Here is a 24128-nt window from a genome sequence, read left to right on the forward strand (position 1 = left end):
AGCAATAATTAGAAAATGGAAGACATACAAGACCACTGATAATCTCCCTCGATCTGGTGCTCCACGCAAAATCCCACCCCGTGGGGTCAGAATGATCACAAGAACGGTGAGCAAAAATCCCAGAACCACGCGGGGGACCTAGTGAATGGACTGCAGAGAGCTGGGACCAATGTAACAAGGCCTACCATAAGTAACACACTACGCCACCATGGACTCAGATCCTGCAGTGCCAGACGTGTCCCACTGCTTAAGCCTGTACATGTCCGGGCCCGTCTGAAGTTTGCTAGAGAGCATTTGGATGATCCAGAGGAGTTTTGGGAGAATGTCCTATGGTCTGATGAAACCAAACTGGAACTGTTTGGTAGAAACACAACTTGTCGTGTTTGGAGGAAAAAGAATACTGAGTTGCATCCATCAAACACCATACCTACTGTAAAGCATGGTGGTGGAAACATCATGCTTTGGGGCTGTTTCTCTGCAAAGGGGCCAGGACGACTGATCCGGGTACATGAAAGTATGAATGGGGCCATGTATCGTGAGATTTTGAGTGCAAACCTCCTTCCATCAGCAAGGGCATTGAAGATGAAACGTGGCTGGGTCTTTCAACATGACAATGATCCAAAGCACACCGCCAGGGCAACGAAGGAGTGGCTTCGTAAGAAGCATTTCAAGGTCCTGGAGTGGCCTAGCCAGTCTCCAGATCTCAACCCTATAGAAAACCTTTGGAGGGAGTTGAAAGTCTGTGTTGCCAAGTGAAAAGCCAAAAACATCACTGCTCTAGAGGAGATCTGCATGGAGGAAAGGGCCAACATACCAACAACAGTGTGTGGCAACCTTGTGAAGACTTACAGAAAACGTTTGACCTCTGTCATTGCCAACAAAGGATATATCACAAAGTATTGAGATGAAATTTTGTTTCTGACCAAATACTTATTTTCCACCATAATATGCAAATAAAATGAAAAAAAAAAACAGACAATGTGATTTTCTGGATTTTTTTTTCTCAGTTTGTCTCCCATAGTTGAGGTCTACCTATGATGTAAATTACAGATGCCTCTCATCTTTTTAAGTGGTGGAACTTGCACTATTGCTGACTGACTAAATACTTTTTTGCCCCACTGTACATACTACATACATACTACATATATGCTACATGCATGCAACATACATACATACTACATATATACCACATGCATGCCACATGCATACTACATCGGACGATGCCTGCACAGACCCCCGCAGCCTGCGCAGACCCCCGGACAGTCGGTACAGACCCCCGGGCAGTCCGCACAGACCCCCGGGCAGTCCGCCCGGGGGCAGTCCGCCGTGTACACCGAACACAGTGATACTCGGGCGAGTACCGAATAGTGGCGAGCAAGTTCGCTCATCACTAGACATCAGTAATGGCGATATGTTCAATTTAAGAGCAGCCAAGCATAAGGCTCTTGATCTGATACAGGACCAGAAGCGAACTGGTGTGGTGACATGGCAAGGATCTGAATCTAGTCAAGGGTAAGCAAATTTAATGGTATAAATATAGAGTTGCTCAGGGCTGCATAGAGACATGACTTTAAAGGGACCCTGTCACCAGGAATAATGCTGTTAACCTGCTGATATCGGGGTAATCTGAGGGTTAACAGTGTTATCATGCTGTCCGGCGCCTGCGCGCAGCCGAAAGCAGCTGGGAGAAAATTATGTTTATTCCCTTCTTCAGTATTCAATATTCAGGGCGGCACTGGTTCAGTCATCGAGCGGCTGTAACCGCGCCCCCAGCTGTCAGTCAGGGCCAGGGGGCACAGTTACAGCTGCTTTCTATACTCAGAGCAGTGAGTGAACCGATGCTGCATCGCCCCGCATGACTGATAACCAAATGCTGGCGGGGAGAATAAAGATCATTCAACTACGTGCAGGTGCTGGACAGCATAATAACACTGTTAACACGCAGATTAACCGCATAGCTGCAGGTTAACAGCATTGTTTCTGGTGACAGGTTCCCTTTAAAACAAAGTTCTGTGAAAACTCCTTTCCTCTAGAACTGGAACTTATGTATTAATGTCTAAATAAACATTATACTTTTAAAAGACTATAGGTTTGGCAGAATCCCCCTGGTGCCCCATAGTAGACAAAAAGTTTGAAGTTGCTGTTAAACTTGACCACTAAGTTATTTAATAACCTTATATTGGCAGCATCCAAAGTTCACTGTTTATTGACTTCTGTATGATTGAGTTGAAAGCTCCACACTGTCACAATTCTATGAGTGATACAAGAGTAAAATAGATTTGTCTGTCAGCAGTTATTTGATCCAAAACTTGTGTTGCAATGTAAAATTTAAGCCAAAATTCCCTCACACAAAAATATCTTTTACCCTTAGTCATTGGCAATAACAAAGGATAAAATCCTGGCTTAGGAATAGGAGGTTTAATGGTTCCTATGTGCCAACAGGGGGCACAAAAATATGACAGGTCTCCTCCCAAACTAAATTCTGGTTCCTACATACATAACATGTCCATACTTTAGGGACAATGTAAGGCGAAGAGTCAAACTGGGAGCAAAAGAGAAACCAGCTCACCTGTTCCATTGCGGCATGTGGTGTGGGAAAGCACAGAACCAGTGGAGTCACACGTGGATGAGAACAAAAAAATAAAAATTTGTTACAGCTTCCAAACAATCCAAAAATATTTTATTCATTCGTGGATAAAAGCATGAAGCTTTTGAGAAAGAACGCCTCAGTGCGTTCGAAACGCGTAGCCCCTGAGGGGCATGTGAACTTGTTCAATACTGCTTCATGTTTTTATCCATGAATGAATAAAATATTTTGGATTGTTTGGTAGCTGGAATAATTTTTTTCTGTTTTTGTTCTCAAACTGGGAGCGGCACGGCGATCAGCGCCATCTTTGTTTCATTCTTTCACGTACGAAAACTTATTACTAGAGTTGAGCGATACCGTCCGATACTTCAAAGTATCGTATCGGATGGTATCGGCCGATCTTTAAAAAAAGTATCGGTATCGCCGATTCCGATACCGGAAGTCCCATTCAAGTCTATGGGACTTCCGGTATCGGAATAAGAAAAACCCTTTCCTGCCCTTGTACAGCCTCTCTGGGGTCTGTACGGGCCTTTCGGGGGGCTGTGCCGGCCTGCCAGGGGGTCTGTGCAGGCTCCGGTGGTCTGTGCCGGCCTGCCGGTGGTCTGTGCAGGCTCCGGGGGGCTGTGCCGGCCTGCCGGGGGGCTGTGCCGGCCTGCCGGGGGGCTGTGCCGGCCTGCCGGGGGGCTGTGCAGGCTCCGGGGGGCTGTGCCGGCCTGCCGGGGGGCTGTGCCGGCCTGCCGGGGGGCTGTGCCGGCCTGCCGGGGGGCTGTGCAGGCTCCGGGGGGCTGTGCCGGCCTGCCGGGGGGCTGTGCCGGCCTGCCGGGGGGCTGTGCAGGCTCCGGGGGTCTGTGCAGGCATCGTCCGATGGGACTACAAGTCCCATCGGGCGATGCCTGCTACCATGACAGTGATTGACACATTAGCCAATGATGGGACAGTAGTAGTCCCATCATCCGGCTAATGTGTTAAATGTAAAAAAAAAAAAAAAAATTACATGCTACATACATACAACATGCATACTACATACATGCTACATTCATACTACATACTACATACATGCTACATACATACTACATATATACTACATGCATGCTACATACATACTACATGCTACATACTACATGCATGCTACATACATACTACATGCTACATACTACATATATACTACATGCATGCTACATACATACTACATACATACTACATATATACTACATGCATGCTACATACATACTACATGCTACATACTACATATATACTACATGCATGCTACATACATACTACATACATACTACATATATACTACATGCATGCTACATACATACTACATGCTACATACATACATATATACTACATGCATGCTACATACTACATGCTACATACATACTACATATATACTACATACATACTACATACATGCTACATACATACTGCATGCTACATACATGCTACATACATACTACATACATACTACATACATACTACATGCATGCTACATACATACTACATGCATGCTACATACATACTACATGCATGCTACATACATACCACATACATACTACATGCTACATACATACCACATATATACTACATACATACAATACATTCATACAATACATACATAGACATACAGTACATATAACATAGAGTAACATACTTACCAATACTTGTCACATTGTTCCCCGAAGCCATTGTCTATTCCGGGATAAATATTAACATAACAAACCACAAAAATACTCACCCACGATCCGAAGCAGTCCACGAGTGTGTCCCACGACGATCTTGGGTAGAGAACTGCAGCATCAGATGATGCTGCCGTTCTCTACGGGCTGCAGGAATCCAATGACGGAAGGTAGGTATCCTTCCGCACTGTATTCCTCCGCCACTTAAAAAAAAAAAGTCCCTAGTCTCACTTTATGCCATTGCTGTGTGGGAAATTCCCACACAGCAATGGCATAAAGTGAGACTAGGGACTTTTTTTTTTTAAGTGGCGGAGGAATACAGTGCGGAAGGATACCTACCTTCCGTCATTGGATTCCTGCAGCCCGTAGAGAACGGCAGCATCATCTGATGCTGCAGTTCTCTACCCAAGATCGTCGTGGGACACACTCGTGGACTGCTTCGGATCGTGGGTGAGTATTTTTGTGGTTTGTTATGTTAATATTTATCCCGGAATAGACAATGGCTTCGGGGAACAATGTGACAAGTATTGGTAAGTATGTTACTCTATGTTATATGTACTGTATGTCTATGTATGTATTGTATGAATGTATTGTATGTATGTAGTATATATGTGGTATGTATGTAGCATGTAGTATGTATGTGGTATGTATGTAGCATGCATGTAGTATGTATGTAGCATGCATGTAGTATGTATGTAGCATGCATGTAGTATGTATGTAGTATGTATGTAGTATGTATGTAGCATGTATGTAGCATGCAGTATGTATGTAGCATGTATGTAGTATGTATGTAGTATGTATGTAGCATGTAGTATGTATGTAGCATGCATGTAGTATGTATGTAGCATGCATGTAGCATGTATGTAGTATGTATGTAGTATGTATGTAGCATGCAGCATGTATGTAGTATATATGTAGTATGTATGTAGCATGCATGTAGTATGTATGTAGTATGTATGTATGTAGCATGCAGTATGTATGTAGCATGTATGTAGTATGTATGTAGTATATATGTAGTATGTATGTAGCATGCATGTAGTATGTATGTAGTATGTATGTAGCATGCAGTATGTATGTAGCATGTATGTAGTATGTATGTAGTATGTATGTAGCATGCATGTAGTATGTATGTAGCATGCATGTAGTATGTATGTAGTATTTTTTTTTTTTTTTTTTTTTTTTTTAACATTTAACACATTAGCCGGATGATGGGACTACTACTGTCCCATCATTGGCTAATGTGTCAATCACTGTCATGGTAGCAGGCATCGCCCGATGGGACTTGTAGTCCCATCGGACGATGCTTGCACAGACCCCCGGACATCAGCACAGCCCCCCGGCAGGCCGGCACAGCCCCCCGGCAGGCCGGTACAGACCCCCACAGGGTGCACAGACCACCGGCAGGCCGGCACAGCCCCCCGGCAGTCCGGTACAGACCCCGGGCAGTCCACACAGCCCCCCGGCAGGCCGGCAGAGACCCCCGGAAGGCCCGAAATGACGGCGCATCATGATGCGCACACACCGCGCATCATGATGACGTCAGGCCGTCAATCAACTGAACTTCCGATTCCGATGCCGAATTCCGATATTGAAAAAATATCGGAAGTCGGTATCGGAATTCCGATACAGCAAGTATCGGCCGATACCCGATACTTGCGGTATCGGAATGCTCAACACTACTTATTACCATGATTTTCTTTCTTCTTTCTTCCACCATATCACAGCCTGATCTTACAAGCCAGCATAATTTTAACATCCTCTCTGTCCCTTCAATACACTTCCACAAGCCCTCATTAAGCCTTCTTCCCAGTGGACAACCACACACTGAACAAAACCTATTCATTTACTGCACAAATTTATGTTTGGTAGAATCCCCCTGGTCCCCATAGTAGACAAAAGTTTGAAGATGCTGTTAAACTTCAAATTAATTTATTATTTAATAACCCTTATATTGGCCTTGTCCAAGGTCCACTGTTTATTGACTTCTGTATGTTTAAGTTGAGTGCTCCACATTGGCACAATTTCTCTGAGTGATAGAATAGTAAAATAGATTTGTCTGTCAGCAGTTATTTGATCAAGAACTTGTGTTGCAATGTAATATTTAAGCCAAAATGCCCTCACACAAAAAGATCTCTTGCCCTTAGTCATTTCTTCAAAGTCACAGAAGAGGTCTAATCTGCCTTAATGTTAGTAGTGCTAGACAATCTCACAAAGAAGCAAAAGTCTTAACTCAAAATGCAGCTTCTCCTCTTATCCATTTGTTTCTCCATCTTATCCTTGGAAGAAGCATCAGCTTCAGAACCGTGAGTTGATTAATAATTTTTTACTTGATTTTACCTCAACTAAAACGATGTGTTGATCCAACAAGTAATTCACAATTTCATGTTAGCCAAAGGCCTGAAAGCCAATACATCCAGACCAGGTTTACATTTTTTCTTTTACTTTATACTTTTAAATTCTTCACTTGCTTTACTTTTTCCACTTATTAATCTCAATGGTTCAACTTCTCATGATAGATCGTATAAAAAGCTAATCCTGTAGGAGCTGATGAACATTGAAGTAAACATCTGGTATATCGAAAAGGATTACCCTTCTGTTGTACCAGACCCATGCTGCTAGTACATTATTGCAGGTGGTCCATTACAGATCTACTGGTCTTGTTTAACCTCTCAGATCATTATTCACATCCTAAGCTCATTAAATCATCTTACTAACCAGATATTCTCAGAATTATCTTGCCAATTAGTAGCAAGCACCAACATTCTGATATAAACATTAAAAAGAACTTGTCACCATTAAAAATCAGTGCAATCTGCAGGCTCCATGTTATAGAGCATGGTGTCGTCACCACATAATGTGGGACGTTCTGAGATGTTGTGCCTCTTCCAAATTAAGTTGTAAAATTCAAATACATGCACAGAAGAGCCACTCTAATACATTAAGACTCAAATAAGAGCTCTCTTTATTACATCATCGGGTCAGTCTTTATATAGGTTATTAGTATTCATACATGGTAATAATTAGTGATGGGTGAACCCCCCCCCCGATGTTCGGGATCGACGGGTTCGCCCAAGTTTTTTGTAAAGTTCGAGTTTGGGGCAGGAGATAACGTGAACTTGCGTCTGAAGCCCGAGCTCGGACTTATCAGATATGGGATGGGGCAGGGGGGGCTGTAAAAAAGCATGAGCGGCCCCGGATGCAGATGCAGCAGGGAAACAGCGGGACAGGAGGAAGCGTCGTTGGACAGGTAAGTATAATTATAATGTTTATTATAAATTTTCTGCTCTTTTTTTACAGCAACTCTGGACCCAAACTGTAACACGGGTTTCCCATGGAAACCCATGTTCGGGACCTTGCTACCGAAACTATGTGTTTGGTATGGGTCCCGAACTTTACAGTTCAGGTTTGCCCATCCCTAGTAACAATATAATTGGCTCATCTTATCTCTAAATATGTGCTGTCAGTAGCATACATACATCTCATTGGCTAAAGGTGAGTCTGTCTACACCCAACTGGAAAGTTAGGTATGTTTCATCTCCTTAGTTTCATTTATCCAGCTTTCCTATGTTTTCTCTAAGTCCATCAGACAAAGACATTCCTAAGGGACACCTTATCACAAAACACACACATGGCTCAAAATCCATCTTGGAAAGCAGAAGAGAATATATGCAGAATATCCACAATAGAGTCAGAATAGAAAAATGCTGTATTTTTCAGACTATAAGACTCACCACCAGACCATAAGACACACCTAGGTTTTAGAGTAGGAAATTAAGAAAAAAAATTGAAGTAAAAAATGTTGTCAATTCTTTATTTAATGTCCCCTATCCTGGTGTATATGGTTCCCTCATCCCCATCCTGATATACATGGCCCCCTCTTCCCTATCCTGGCATGCATGGCCCCCTGATCCCTATCCTGGTAGGAATTGTCACCCTCATCCCTATCCTGGTATGCAGTGCCCCCATCTCATCCTAGTATGCATGGCCCCATTCTTATCCTGGTATGCAGGGCCCCATCCTTAACCTGGTATGATTGGCCCCCATCCCCATCCTGGTATACATGACCCCATCCCATGGGCATGGAATGTGTTGAATATTTATTTCTCTTAAAGGGGTTGTCCAGGCTTTTCACATAATCTCAGTAAATATCTAGGCTGCAGAATTACGACAATAAGTAAGTTACTTTCTGTCACTAGTTTGCATGGTTTTCTAGATATTCTGAACATAACGTCCAAGGGGGGGTGTTATGGCATTGAAAAGAGAACTGGTCGTTATCTCCTACTCTACTCCAAACATGCCCTCTATAGCAACAACCCCACCCTCCATAGCTACAAGCCCTCCCCGTCCACATGAAGAAGCCCTCATCACACAGTAACAAATACTCCCCCTCCAGCAGCCTCACTGCAGAGAGCAGACCACCCAGCTGCTCCTCCCCCAGACACACGCTGAACAGTGATCTATGTAAAGTGAAACTAGTGAGGAGGGAAAATCGTCCTGTATTCTGGGACAGGCTGCTCCCATCAGTATTTGTGTCATTAGAGACGCAGTCACAGTCTTGGCGTGCAGAACAGTGAGTATCCTAGCAGCTGCCCTTCAGATTGCAAGTAGCGGATGACATCCTTGCCATGCACTGATTACAAGCATAAAGCAGCTGATGTTGTTTTAATGTTTTCTGATGGGGCCATGCATATCAGGTTGGGGGTGAGGGCCAATCATATCAGGATAAGGATAGGGCCATGCATACAAGGATCCTATTAAAGAGAAATGAATATTCATTGCCCTTCATGCCCATGGGTGTGGAATGCAGTGAATATTCATTTCTCTTTAGCAGTGGGCATAGGAGTTAGCCGCAGCAGCCAACTCCTGCTTCTGTGACCCGCTGCTCCACCACTGCCGCTCCCCCACCGCCCCACTACAACCAGAGCTTGTACATTTGGACTATAAGATGCACCCCTCATTTTCCCCCACATTTTTGGAGGATAAAAATGTGTCTTATAGCCCAAAAAATACAGTAATTTCTGCTCTCACAGGGGGAGCTGAATAAATTAATACATAGTTTTGTGAGAAAATATTCAATATAACCTGTGATTTCATCATTTAAATCTCTGTTCTTTTTTTAGATTTTTGGTCCACTGAGCGTCCTATCAGTGACTGACAGCTGTCTTTGTATGCACTCTTATACAAAGAAAGCCTTTATAGGGCCCCCTCACTTGTCTAATAATTTCACAAAGAGCTTTAGTTGATTAAAACCCAGGTTATACTGATTTTTTTTCATAAAACTATATTTTAATCTATTACGATCCCTTTGATTTTGACAGGATGCCTGCAAATTGGACTGCATTTTCATGGTGACAGGTTCCCTTTAATTAATTGGGTTTGTGGAATGAAAAATTAGAACAAGTTGTGGTGTAATGACCACTGTGTCTACTAAGGGGCGCTGTGTGGATGTCCCAAGAGAACGGATGAGTGGCAGAATCCTGAAGGATAGTTATGTATCTCAAAGTGGGTGGCTTTGAGATGGAGACTTGTGTATGTTTGATCAGCAATATCATTGCTGAGGTGTTGTTTCTAAGTATAAGGGAGAAGTCTTCAGGTAGCTAGAGAGATGGGCGGGTTCTGGTTACCTACAAACCCACCCAGGGGTGTGTCTGAAAACGCCTTTATTAAAAGGCTATGTGAGTGTGTGAAGGACCTGTGATGAGGTCATAGTCACGTGACCCGGTGGGCATGGCTATAGACCATATAATGTGGCTAGGGTAGGTCACATGTGGTGAATTCTGGGACCTGATTGGTCCAGTTTGGAAGGTCCCGTGAGGAGAAGGATCTCCTCACTAACAGTCTGTGTGTGGCTGGGTGTAATGGCTGCCAGCGTCTGAGAGTCCCAGAGAAGAGAGTGGATGTCTGCAGCGTGGAGCAACAGCCATGAGAGAACCCTGACGTGGGTGAGATAATGATGAGGCTGAAGAGCCTGAGTATGGACATTGAGTAACCTCTGTGTGACCACAGGCTTAACCAGAGTGAAGCTATAATGGACGCTATGCTGTAATGCTGTTTATGTTGCTTCTGTGGTTTATGATGACGAATAAACCTCATGGACTATGTTATGGCTTATGAAAACCCGTGCTGGATCTGACTGTGTGGCTGCCAAGCGAGTGTCCCCCAACCTTGAATGACAGCGCTACCTCACAATTGGTGGAGAAGGCTATGGGCAGTGGTGTAGCCTTGTTGCTGGGAGCAACAGATAAGGACTGCAAAATTCGGTGGAAAAGAGCAGCGCTGAGCCAGGAGGGCTGACGGTTGTGGAAGCCGTGTGATGTGCAGCTGACCGGCCACGTGTGAGCAGAGCCTGTGATGGCCTGTAAGTGGGGAAGCCACTGTCCGGCTGTGGTTCTGGAAACCGTGGGGCGACCTAGTGAGTAAGGCACTGTCCGGATCAATGAGCCCAGTGCAGCTGCTTCCCCAGGAGAAAGAGACTTGTAATTGCTAGGGTGCCTCTGCGGAGAAGAGGTACCCGAGGACCTGTGTGGGCAACACAGGAGAAACGGACTGGTGTTCGTGTGGTACTGACCTGGGTCAATGAGTAAAACGGTGACCCGTGTGGCCGACACAGGTATCGGACAGGTGTTCGTGTAGTACTGACCTGGGTCAGTGAGGAAGACAGTGTACCTGGAGGGTTCAATGAGGAAAGGTCATGGAGGGTCAGTCCTGGGACAAGAGTTGGATCCCAGGAGCACGTGGTGTGACCTTGGACCTGGTGAGGCGCGAGTGTTGGGCAGTCTCAGGCGGAGACAGATGTCCTGAAGAGCACCCGCAAAGCCCCTGGACCTGGTGAGGCCGGTGTGCGGGGAGACCCTGGGAGGAGGGTCGCTCCCTGAATTGCACCCGGTGCGCCCTGTGTGTTGGACGGTCTCAGGTGGAGACAGGAGCGTCCTGAATAGCACACAGTCAGGACACCTGAGTTTTTTTGTGGTGTGGTTTTTTTCTTCTTTTTTCTCGACTCAGCCTGCGGTGGCTCAGTGGGAGTCAAATAGATGACAAGCTGCTTGATGTGACTCAGTGGGGTCACAAAGGTGACAAGCGGCTTCCGGTAACTCGGCGGGGTTACGAAGGTGACAAGCGGCTTCCGGTGGATTGGCGGGTCCACGAAGACGGTGCAGCAGGAGCTGCAGTGACACCAGCCACTGTGTGTGAACAGCAGCCGGTGGTCCCGGTGATCGGTGACAGCAGGAGCTGTGGTGGTGCCAACAAAGACTTGTGTGGTATCGTAAGAGACATAAACTGTGTGGTGTGAACTGTGGTCTGAGAAGACCGGTATAACAGACATGGGGAGATCCCAAAAGGGGGTGGAGTCCCAAAAGGGGGCGGTGACCCAAATCGGGGTGGTAGTCCAACAGGGGGTGGAGTCCCAAATTGGGGTGGTAACCCCAAAAGGGGTGGGGTCTCAGAAGGAGGCGGTAACCCAAATTGGGGTGGTGGTCCAGAAAGGGGCAGAGTTTGAAGAAATGGCAGCATTGGTTGGCTCAGTGGGTATGTCTGGGAAACTGCAGTGTTCATGTATGTCATATCCAGAATGTGGGATATTCTTTCCCAGTGATGACTGGCCGCAAGTGTGTTCCGTGATGCTACACCGGGAAGGGATTTGGGGACGGTTGGACTCAAAGAGTCAGGTGACGCTGGTAGGAACTCCTCTCACTTTCTGTCTGACCGAGAAAATGGTCCAGGTTCGCTGTGCACAAGGGGTCACAGTGAACTATGCGGTATACAGAATAATGTTTGAGGGGTTCGGAGGCAGTGAGTGCCAAGGGGGCAGTATACCGTCAGACTTAGTGTATGCCTTGGAGTGGGGCCGGGACTTTGTCAGGTTTGATGATATATGCCACGAGGGTGGAGACGTTCCTACTGTTGGGCTAACCTGTTATGAATGAGTCACCGTAGGAGGCAAAAACAGAAATACTAGCTAAGTCCAGAAAACTAGAGAAGTTGGCAGCTATCAGATTGCAGACCCCTGAACCTATCAACAACAACTAGCAGTAGCCGTGGGGGGTTCCTACGGTGCCCTAGACCCCTCGATCACAGCCGGAGAGCTAAATAGCCTAAAGACAGAAAGGGAAATCTAAACTGCCCCAGAGCAGACCCCAAAGCAATAGGCAGCCCCCAACATATAATGACGGTGAAGCAAGATGAAAAAACACTCACACAGATAGAAAGATAGGCTGAGCAAATGATGGGGCCCAAGCTAACTAAATAGGACAGGATAGAAAAGCTGCTGTCTGCAATCCGCCAAAACCCTATCAAAAACAAGAGCCAACAGACTGATAGGGAAAAAGGCCCTGAAGACGCTAGGCTTCAAAAAGACTATATCAGTACTCAGGTACTTTCTGAAGACAGAGCAAAAAGGAATTCAGTTCACCCCAGCAGGGAATGGCAGAAATCCAGAAAAACAATGCAAAAGAAAACCAAAGCACAAATGCAAAAAGCAGAGCAGAAAACTTAGCTTTTGAGGAGCAGGAATCAGACTGGTCTCCAAGAATCCCTCAGAGAAATCACCCGCAAGGCAGAAGGGCGTCGGCTGCCTTATATCCAGTCAGCAATTCATGTCACCCAGTCATCATCATTCTGCTCAGGTGCTTGGTAATCAGCCTCACTACCTTCCTTCACCAGAAGAGGGAGTTCATCAGACCTCAATGGTGAAGGGGAAAATGAACTCACAACACTAACCCATACGAAGACGGTGACGGCTCCTGACGTGGAGAGGTCAGAGGTGGAAGTGACCGGGAGAAGGGGTACTGTTGTGAGTTCATTTTCCCCTTCACCATTGAGGTCTGATGAACTCCCTCTTCTGGTGAAGAGCCTGGTGTAAGATTGTGTGTTCAACCCCACAAGTTTGAACAGAGGGGCAGGGTATGTGGTGTAATGACCACTGTGTCCACTAGGGGGCGCTGTGTGGATGTCCCAAGAGAACAGATGAGTGGCAGAATTCTGAAGGATAGTTATGTATCTCAAAGTGGGTGGCTTTGAGATGGAGACTTGTGTATGTGTGATCAGCAATATCATTGCTGAGGTGTTGTTTCTAAGTATAAGGGAGAAGGCTTCAGGTAACTAGAGAGATGGGCGAGTTCGGGTTACCTACAAACCCACGCAGGGGTGTGTCTGAAAACGCCTTTATTAAAAGGCTATGTGAGTGTGTGAAGGACCTGTGATGAGGTCATAGTCACGTGACCCAGTGGGCGTGGCTATAGACCATATAATGTGGCTAGGGTAGGTCACATGTGGTGAATGCTGGGACCTGATTGGTCCAGTTTGGAAAGTCCCGTGAGGAGAAGGATCTCCTCACTAACAGCCTGTGTGTGGCTTGGTGTAATGGCTGCCAGCGTCTGAGAGTCCCAGAGAAGAGAGTGGATGTCTGCAGCGTGGAGCAACAGCCATGAGAGAACCCTGACGTGGGTGAGATAATGATGAGGCTGAAAAGCCTGAGTATGGACATTGAGTAACCTGTGTGTGACCACAGGCTTAACTAGAGTGAAGCTATAATGGACGCTATGCTGTAATGCTGTTTATGTTGCTTCTGTGGTTTATGATGACGAATAAACCTCATGGACTATGTTATGGCTTATGAAAACCCATGCTGTATCTGATTGTGTGGCTGCCAAGCGAGTGTCCCCCAACCTTGAATGACAGCGCTACCTCACAAAGTCTACAAATACAAATCATTTACTAGCTAGGAACACTGAACCTTCACACAATGCAAAAAATTGCAAAAACACTACACAGCCCAAAATTATTTGAACACATCATGCAATGCACTAAAAATGTTCCACCTTTCCACCACTCCACTAACCTACAGAGAAGACTATTTTTTCTACATTGGGTTACCACTATTTGAACCCAACTGGACTTACTTTTCTCTAGTCCCTACATCTTCTCCTTGACCATCATATTTCATTTCAGTATAGGAAATTCCTACGGAACACAGCTTTGTTCACATCTGTGCTATTATTGCCTATAATGGAACATAATTACAAAATTATGACAGAAACTAAAGGGGGTTTTACACATAGTGATATCGCTAACAATATCGCTAAAGCATCACCGATTTGGTGACACAGCAGCGATATCGCTCGTGATATCGCTATGTGTGATACTTACCTCCGACCGGCTCCCCCCGCTGTCCATCGCTGATCGCGCAGCTCCATTTCTCGTCGGGCGCTTCCTGCTGGGCTTCCTGCTGGCGCCGACGAGCGACGCATGGACGCAGACGGAGGACGTCAGGATCGCCGCGTCTGAAAGGTAAGTAATGACAGCTGTATCGCTGCTGCATCGCTGTGTGATCTTCCTGTGTGGAAGCTCACTAGCGATCATTTAGCGATGCACCAGCGATCCTGACCGGGTCATATCGCTGGTCGGGATCGCTGGTGCATCGCTAAATGTAAAGGGGCCTTAACAGTATCTGATAGAGCCTGAATTGTCCAGCTTTTTCGCAATATTTGCAATGGAGCCTCCAATGCAGATGGGAACACAGCCTTAGAGGGGATTTCTGGCCTGAAGACATTGATTAAGCATCATTTAGATAAAGTCATCAGTATCAGATAGGCAGTGATCTGAGACCTGGCACTGCCACCAATCAGTTAGCTCTGCCAGCCAAATCTAAACAGTGAATGGAGCTGACCATTGTCAAGAGCTACAACTCAGCTCCTATTTTCTTCAATAGGAGCTGAGCTGCAGTTCTTGGCAGTGACAAATACACAGAGATCAAGGCTGTGAGCCTGACTAATAACAGTTGCTGCTGGTGGTGGTAATGATAGGTTAGATCATTATCATAAGGCTGGAAATTCCCTTTTTGTCTAGTTGTTAATTACAGCCTGAACAATGCTCATGGAAATGCAATTATTTTTACTGCATTTTATATTTATACTTCATTTAGTGTATTCTTTAATTAGATGTTTTTATTTCTCTTTTATAAAAAAAAAAAAGAATTTTCAGTACAGGAATTTGGATGATTAAGGAATACAATATAATCTAAATGATAGTTTTAAAAGTAAATGATGGTTATTATAAAGAACTATCATTTACTTTTAAAACTAACGGTTTGGGGTATGGTGAATCTAAGATATAGATGTCTATAATTTTATATGTATCTCTATAACCATGTTATGAATGCAAAATGATCAAACTGAGCAGATCAATCACTTTATCTGTTAGTTCTAATTTTCAAGTTTAAACTTTAATGAGCTTTGAGTTTACACAGGTTAGGACCGTCCCAATGGGTATACCTTGTTGTGGCGAGATGGCTTTTTATGCTTTTTTGCTCAAAATAGCGTTATCTAAGAACCCTATGATTTTTACTTTACATATACTATTACCCGTTACTGATTTACTTGCTGTAGGGCATTTGCTCATTTTTGTTTTTATTCTTGGATTTTGTCAAATGTAAACATATACATATGTTTGATCTTGCGCTAAACTGAGCTGAGGAGGTTCTGAAAAAGCGGTGCAAAAAATAAAGTAATAGTAGACACAGTGAATATAAAAAACGTAGAGTAGGACTGCCCCATATGAGAATGCTGTGACGTGGCGGGGTAACTCAAAGAATTGATCAATTGCTTGTTAAATGACATTTTAAAGTACAGTTAGAAATCAATATGTGCATATGCACTTTATGTATTGCGTTCTGACCATAGGCAGCGCTGGCTTCCCACCTTTTTTATTTAATAGCAGACTTACTTATAATAATCAATGCAGCATGTGAGTAGGAACAATAGATGATCAAATATGGTTGTCAGCGGATGCAATTGCTGAAAATGATATATAAATTAATTAATATACTAGTAATAAGGTCACTAGGTATTGAGCGTCAGTGGTGGACACTTACTTGAATGAACATTGGTGACTCAATCCGGGGATAAATTGGAATGGCCCAATGGTAATGCTAAAAATAATGTATATAAGCTTGAATTTGCGTATATAGAAGTTTTTCAACTGTAAAGTTACCAGTCTACTAAATTGCAAGTTGGCACTTTCTTGTGCTATCATTGGTGATGCAGTGCAATAGCAGAGTCCATGAGGTCTCCTGGATGTCTGCGTGCAGGGCACAGAAAGCTGAGCGGCGCTTCAGGTAGCTCAGTTGCTAGGTTGCAGAGGAGGCGAGCACTTGGCGTGCAAGGCACAGAGAGCAGAGCGGTGCTTCAGGAAGCCCAGTTGCTAGGTTGTAAAGGACGCCAGCACCTCGCGCGCTTTGGCCGGAAGCGGCGCTGAGGAAGCGGCGTGGTTGAAGTGGAATGGAGCTGATGTGACGTCACAGAGCTGCAGGATGAATAGGCGTATGGGACAATCTGCCAACGCATTTTGAGGGGTATCTCCCCTCTTCATCATGGCTCTGCCCTCAATAAGCATCCAGTTCTTATAAATGTTTCTCCCTTCCCTCCATGATTGTACATTTCTATTATCATGTTCTTATCAATAAACAAACAACAGTTCCAAGTGAGACCACTCCATTTCAATGCAGCTATCATGACATTTGTAGATACTATAGATCCATGACATTAACCAATCAGCGGCAGGCATAATCATGGAGGGTTGGGAGAAGCCTTAATAAGGACTGGATGCTTATTGAAGGCATAGCCCTGATGAAGAGGGGAGATATCCCTCGAAACGTGTTGGCAGAATGTCCCATACGCCTATCCGTCCTGCAGCTCTGTGATGTCACATAAGCTCCGCCCCATTCAACCACGCCACATCCTCAGTGCCGCTTACAGCCGGAGAGCGCGAGGTGTTGGTGTCCTTTGCAACCTAGCAACTGGGCTTCCTGAAGCACCGCTCAGCTCTCTGTGCCCTGCATGCCAAGTGCTGGCTTCCTCTGCAACCTAGCCACTGAGCTTCCTAAAGTGCCGCTTTGCACGGTAAGCTGCTCAGCTTTCTGTGCCCTGCACGCAGACATCCAGGAGACCTCACGGACTCTGCTATTGCACTGCATCACCAATGATAGCACAAGTAAGTGCCATCATGCAATTTAGTAAAGCCTGGAAACTTTACAGTTGAAAAACTACTATATACGCTATTTCAAGCTTATGCACATTATTTTTTGGCATTACCAATGGGCCATTCCAATTTATCCCCGGATTGTGTCACCAATTTTTATTCAAGTAAGTGTCCACCACTGGCGTCTCAATACCTAGTGGCCTTATTACTAGTATATTGATTAATTTATATATCATTTTCAGCAATTGCATCCGCTGACAACCATATTTGATCATCTATTGGTCCTACTCACCTGCTGTGTAAGGGGGTGAAGTACAGGAAGAGCTGAGCGATAGAGTTGCCTCCTCTGCTCCATGCCCGGAACCATTGAGCAGGGCAGCAGGTTCCCCGGGGGACACAAAAACAGCCTGTTCAGGAGCCAGGAACAGGAAGGGAGGAGAACTGAGAGTGGGAAAAGTGCACGGTTTTTCCTCAGAGCAGTGCAGACATCAGACAGGGGAGGACGCTGACACAGACCGGGAGAGAGATCTCTTACTTTATTTTTGCACCGCTTTTTCAGAACCCCCTCAGTTCAGTTTAGCGCAGGTGTTTACTTTGTATTTTATCTTACCAGATTACCTTTTACAGGAGAACACACAGAACCTGTTTTTATCACCAGGTGCTTCTACATTCACGGTTCTATCCTCTCTGGGTGGCAAGCGCCAGTGTATGTTTTTAATCTAATTCAAATGTTTGATCTTATTCAAGGTATTATGCAATTACAGTACCTGCTCAGATGATCTACCCATCACAGGAGAAAGCATGTATTTCTATCTGGAAGTTGAGGGGGGAGCTACAACTTAAAATGGAGTTAAGGAGAGAACAGAAAAGTGTGCTGGTGACAGAGGACACAATCAACACCCAACATATTTTCACTGTTATTCTTTTGAGGTTAGCGGAATGTTCTTACAGATCATAGACTTTCATGTCTTGATAAATTCTTGAGTTCTACACCGTGTGACAAAGCCACTGGTAAGGTGCTGGAGAGGAGATATTTATCGCTGCGGTTAAAGGCTTCAGTGATGTAAAGCGAAAAGTTTTCCTCCAGCACATTAAGTGCTGCGAGGGTTTATCAGCAAATTTGTTTAAAGGTTTGGGTTTTTTATGGACAGCCATAGTGCTGGTGGGAGGTTGTCCACTTATTCTCCACCCTAGGTATTGTCTGGGGCTTAAATAGCTGGCCTCCAGTGGCAGTCATTATTCAGTAGGGCTGGAAAGAGGGAAACTCCAGCTGTTTGTATTTTGAGGACGAAAGACTGAACCTGTGCTGCCCTTGTGTTGCTCCAGAGTGGGCAGCTCCCTGCAGATGTATGGACTGTGTTATAGCATTTTGCAAATTTGTTTCCCTGTTTTGCTCGAAGGGCTGTGTTCATTTTTCTTTTCATGTAGGTTTATGCTGTCTATATAATAAACCAACAGATGATTTAAGAAGACAGTGTTCCTGTTTTCTACCTCTGTGTACCACTGAGTGTGCTGAACTACCACAATAGCTACAAAAATAGTGAAGTCCATGTGCCCTGGTACCAAGTGCCAAACTATGTAAACCAATTGTCATGTATATAGGTTTGAACCATTGAGCCTGTGCTCTGTGGTTGGCTTCACTATCTACTAAGCCACAGCAGATTCAATTTGTCAAGGTGTTTATTGGCTGTTAACCTTGCTTTAGTCTTTTTAGATTAAAGGGAATCTGTCACCCCTTTTTTGAGATATCATATATTGATATCATTCAATTGTGAGTCACATAAGGATTCTCCTAGTACTTTTGCTTCCCCCTGACCCCGCACCTTTCATGCATAAATACCTTTTTTATATCGGTTCAGATGTATGTAAACTGCCACGGTCCGATCCAATGGGCGGGGCTTATTCAACTGCTTCCCCTCCCTGTCTTGCTCTACACAAGAAGAAATGCATAGAGCAAGATGGGGGGGAGCAGGTGAATAAGCCCCTCCCAGTGGACCGGACAGCGGCAGTTTACATACATCTGAACCGATATAAAAAAGGTATTTATGCATGAAAGGTGCGGGGTCAGGGGGAAGCAAAAGTACTAAGAGAATCCTTATGTGACACACAATTGAATGATATCATTATATGATATCTCAAAAAAGGGGTGACAGATTCCCTTTAAGAAGTGTTTTCATTTATTCATTTGTCTGCCTAATCAACTTTCAGGTGCAGCTATATATATTTCCCCTGGGGGTGTTACCTGATAGTAATATTCTGATTTGGATGTCCAGCCATACTGCCATTGTTTATGCCAGTCACTGAAAGACCTGCTAGGGTTTATCTCTCCCTGATTATGCTTTTCATCCTGCACCTATTGTCTGTTTCTTGTTTAGTAAGTAGGCCACATACTCTTTAGCAGTACGTAAATCTTCTCATTTTGTATTTCGTGGTTTGTTTTAACTCACTCTGGTATCTCTTTCCATCTTAGCACTCCTTCCTTTCTGTAGGTAAATCACACTCTGCTCTGCACTTCAGTTTCTTAGGAGGAATGTGAAGCTCTCAATGGCCTTTCAGGGAGCATATGTTCCGGTTTCCATTTCTTATTTTGCTGTCAGGGCTATTACACACCTTTGCCGTAGCCACCTTATTTAGACACAGGCCTAGGGTTATGAACTGAACTTATCAGTAAAAATTTGTAAGGATTTCAATAAAACTTCATGTTTGCTTAGCTTCCGACTGTGTTGGATGAGAACGAAGTCTGGTTCTTTCATGTTTCTGCTCATGGAGACAACATAAACATTGACCAGAACAAGAAGATCATGCTTATTAAAGGAGATCAAATGACTTTCATCCAGACTGATAAACTCAACTATAAGCCTGGACAAACAGGTAGATATCTACAGTCACATTCTTTTTACATCTTTTGGATGTGAACGAAAAAAAAATTGGATCCACAGGTGAAGTTTTTGACATCACATATTTATCATTCCAGTGAGTTTCCGTATTATAGCCTTGGACAGGAATTATCATGCAAAAAATGACAAGGTGAGATGTTTCCTTACTCTTTATATTACCTTTGTGGATAACTAAATGAACGTGAATGCTCTTACATATGGCCATATGGCTTCAATTGATATATGATGAGGCTGTGTGCATCAGTCGTGTGCACAGTAAATTAGTCACTTTGATAATTTAGATGTAATTGATATAATTAAACTACTGTATGTAAAGGCCCGGTTACACTTAACGATGTCCCAGTGATCCCACCAACGATCCGACATGATGGGATCGCTGGGACATCATTAGGCTGATCGCTGGTGAGCTGTCACAAGACTGCCCCTCCAGCGATCAGGACCAGCGACGCTGGAAGCTGGTTTCTAATGTAGACAGCGGGCATCCAGGAGCCGCGGCTCCTGGATACCCGATGTTTACATTAGAAACCAGAGTCCAGCGTCTCTGATCGCTGGTCTCTCGCTGCCACACGCAGCGATGCGTGCTGGCCAGCGGGAGATCAGCAATCGAAAAATGGCCCAGGCTGATCGAGGACAATCAGCGATAACCGACAGGGGGGCCGGTCGCTGATCCCCGTCACCCACAGCGATCTCACTGGCGAGATCGCTGTGGCGTCACAAAATCAGCGCTCTCGCTAGCGAGATCGCTGTGTGTGATGGGGCCTTAAGCCTGCAATGGAAAGTCTTAAAATCAGAACAAACTTGAGATCAAGGTTTTGTTATACAAAGTATGAATGGAATGGTGGCCACTCTATCTATGGATAGGTGATAACTTTTCCAGTTGAGAAAACCCTTTTAGTGTACTATATATATAGGAAATTTCTGAAAACAGAGTTTATGTAAATCAGACATATCATAAAAATAATCTCTCCGCTGAGAACAAAAAACTTTACACTTCCTAATTGTGACACCATTTTTGATTTTTAAGATGCATCTTATTACCTGTATGAGAATATAGTGTATTAGAAATTTAGATCAGATGTTTGGATAGAGAGAAATATTAGAAATCAAGAATGAGTTTTAAGTTTTGGATAGGACTGTTTTTCAAATTGAGATGAATATATTTATAGTAACATAGTAACATAGTTAATAGGTTGAAGGGAGACTTTAAGCCCATCTAGTTCAACCCATATCCTGTCCTAACCTGCCCTAAGGCTGGTTTCACATTCGCGCTTTTTAAGCGCACACACGGCCGGGGGTAGCTCCGCCCCCGAGCCGGCTCTCTGCCCGGCGTGCCCGCCCCTTCCTTGTAGCGCCGCCTCCTAGCGCACAGCGGCGCCTGCGATCGGCGCACCCTATCTTTAGCATAGGGTGCGCAGATCGTGCGCAGGCCGTGCGCTAGTTGCGCTTTGACCTGCGCTGCGCACTTTTGACGGTGCGCCGTGCGCGCCAAAATCAAACTTTTCGGATTTTGGCGCGCACGGCGCACCGTCAAAAGTGCGCAGCGCAGGTCAAAGCGCAACTAGCGCACGGCCTGCGCACGATCTGTGCACCCTATGCTAAAGATAGGGTGCGCCGATCGCAGGCGCCGCTGTGCGCTAGGAGGCGGCGCTACAAGGAAGGGGCGGGCACGCCGGGCAGAGAGCCGGCTCGGGGGCGGAGCTACCCCCGGCCGTGCGTGCGCTTAAAAAGCGCGAATGTGAAACCAGCCTAACATGTTGATCCAGAGGAAGGCAAAAAAAACCCATGTGGCAAACAGTAAGCTTCACATTGGGGAAAAAAATTACTTCCCGACTCCACAAACGGCAATCAGACAGGACTAAACTAACTTACAGAAAAGAATCCTATTGCCTATTTCAGGCATCCTGGTGGTTAAACGTGTTGTCCAAGATTTTTTGCATTGTTTTTCTATCCTTAGGATAAATCATCAATATCTGATCAGTGGGGGGGTCACAATCCAACACCCATCACCCCCATCGATCATTTGTTCCAGGTCAGAAGTGCTCAATTGTGGAGCTACATGGCACAGAACTATTAACTATATGGTAGCCAAAACTGGTTATTGCATATCCGTCCCCTAATGATTCGAATAGAGGGTGGATGTGCAGTACCTTGCTTTGGACACTACGTAGTTAACGGAGGTGTCCTGTGTAGCTTCACAGATAAGCATTTCCAGCCATCAGTTCCCATAATGCAATGAGCCAGTTTTATTCAGCCAATGAGGAATCGTAAGAAGTGTGGGCACATCCTGTTATGCATGTTAGGCGTGTTAATTTAACTAATGGCATGGCTGTGATTGGCTGCGAGCAGACCACCCAGCTGCTCCTCCCCCAGACACACACTGAACAGTGATCTATGGAAAGTGAAACTAGTGAGGGAGGAGGAAACGACCAGTTCTCATTTCAATGCCAGAACACCCCCCCCCCGGACGTTTATCTTAGAAGCAAGAGATGATATCTTGGAAACCGTGCAGACTAGCCACAGAAGGTAAATTACTTATTTCAGCATTATGCAGCCGAGATATGCACTGAGATTATGTGAAAAGCCCGGACAACCCGTTCAACATAGTCAATATCTTTGTAACTCCGAACGTCTTAAAAAAAATTAATTCCTGCTATTCCATTTGATTGGGCTAAACCTCTATGCCTTTAATGTCTCCTCCACCTCCCTCAATACATTCTACATTATTCTTAGTTGTTTTCCTTCATGTAGAATTAACCTAGAAGGAAAGTAAGGGTTTATTTTCATTCCGATATTTGTGTCCCATTGACTTGCATTGGTTTCCGGTATCGGAATCGGCGATATCCGATATTTTTGGGGTATCAGTCCGATCCAATCCGATCTGATATTTCCCGATATCGGAAGGTATCGCTCAACACTAGTCCTAACCCAACTATTGGAAATTAATCACCTATCCTAAGCATAGGCTATAAATGTAAAGGTCTCTGACAACCTTTTTAAGTGGGTAGTACTGCAGCTTTGCAGCCTGAGTACTGAGCTTGGTTAATACTAAAGAAACTTTGTCTTAGAACCTGAATGTTCTCCCAGTTCTTTCACAAGATTCCCCAATAATCTCTAGTTTTTTTCCTACAGCTTATCCTTTATTCATGGCACAACTGGCTTCATATAAAACAGTTCTTATTGTAACCATGTAATCATTTATTTTACAGTATCCAATTGATTGTAATTACAGTCATATGTTAAAGTTTGGGCACCCCTATTAATGTTAACCTTTTTTCTTTATAACAATTTTCGTTTTTGCAACAGCTATTTCAGTTTCATATATCTAATAACTGATGAACTCAGTTATATTTCTGGATTCAAATGAGGTTTATTGTACTAACAGAAAATGTGCAATCTGCATTTTAACAAAATTTGACCTGTGCAAAGGTATGGGCACCTCAACATAAAAGTGACATTAATATTTTGTAGATCCTCCTTTTGCAAAAATAACAGCCTCTAGTCACTTCCTGTAGCTATTAATGAGTTCCTGGATCCTGGATGAAGATATTTGTGACTATTCCTGTTTACAAAACAATTCCAGTTCAGTTAAGTTTGATGGTCACCGAGCATGGACAGCCCGCTTCAAATCATCCCACAGATGTTCAATGATATTCAGGTCTGGGGACTGGGATGGCCATTCCAGAACATTGTAATTGTTCATCTGCATGAATGCCTGAGTAGATCTGGAGCGGTGTTTTGGATCATTGTCTTGCTGAAATATCCATTCCCTGCGTAACTTCAACTTCGTCACTGATTCTTGCACATTATTGTCAAGAATCTGCTGATACTGAGTTGAAATCATGCGACCTTCAACTTTAACAAGATTCCTGGTGCCGGCATTGGCCACACAGCCCCAAAGCATGATGGAACCTCCACCAAATTTTACTGTGGGTAGCAAGTGTTTTTCTTGGAATGCTGTGTTTTTTAGCCTCCATGCATAACGCCTTTTTG

At 44.5% G+C, this 24128-nt stretch overlaps 1 protein-coding gene across 1 annotated transcript in view; it reads left to right on the forward strand.

Annotated features, from left to right (window-relative positions):
- The first annotated feature begins 6486 nt into the window (after positions 1–6486).
- LOC141049748 (alpha-2-macroglobulin-like protein 1) overlaps positions 6487–24128 on the forward strand; it is a 355320-nt gene continuing 337678 nt past the window's right edge. Inside the window, exon 1 of the mRNA XM_073546474.1 lies at positions 6487–6569. Within this exon, the coding sequence (XP_073402575.1) occupies positions 6502–6569 (68 nt within the window). The 5' untranslated portion in view covers positions 6487–6501. The remainder of the gene's footprint in view (positions 6570–24128) is intronic.

The sequence above is a fragment of the Dendrobates tinctorius genome, unplaced genomic scaffold (assembly GCF_039654945.1).
Source record: "Dendrobates tinctorius isolate UK_male_01 unplaced genomic scaffold, ASM3965494v1 ptg000147l, whole genome shotgun sequence".
Lineage (NCBI taxonomy): Eukaryota > Metazoa > Chordata > Amphibia > Anura > Dendrobatidae > Dendrobates > Dendrobates tinctorius.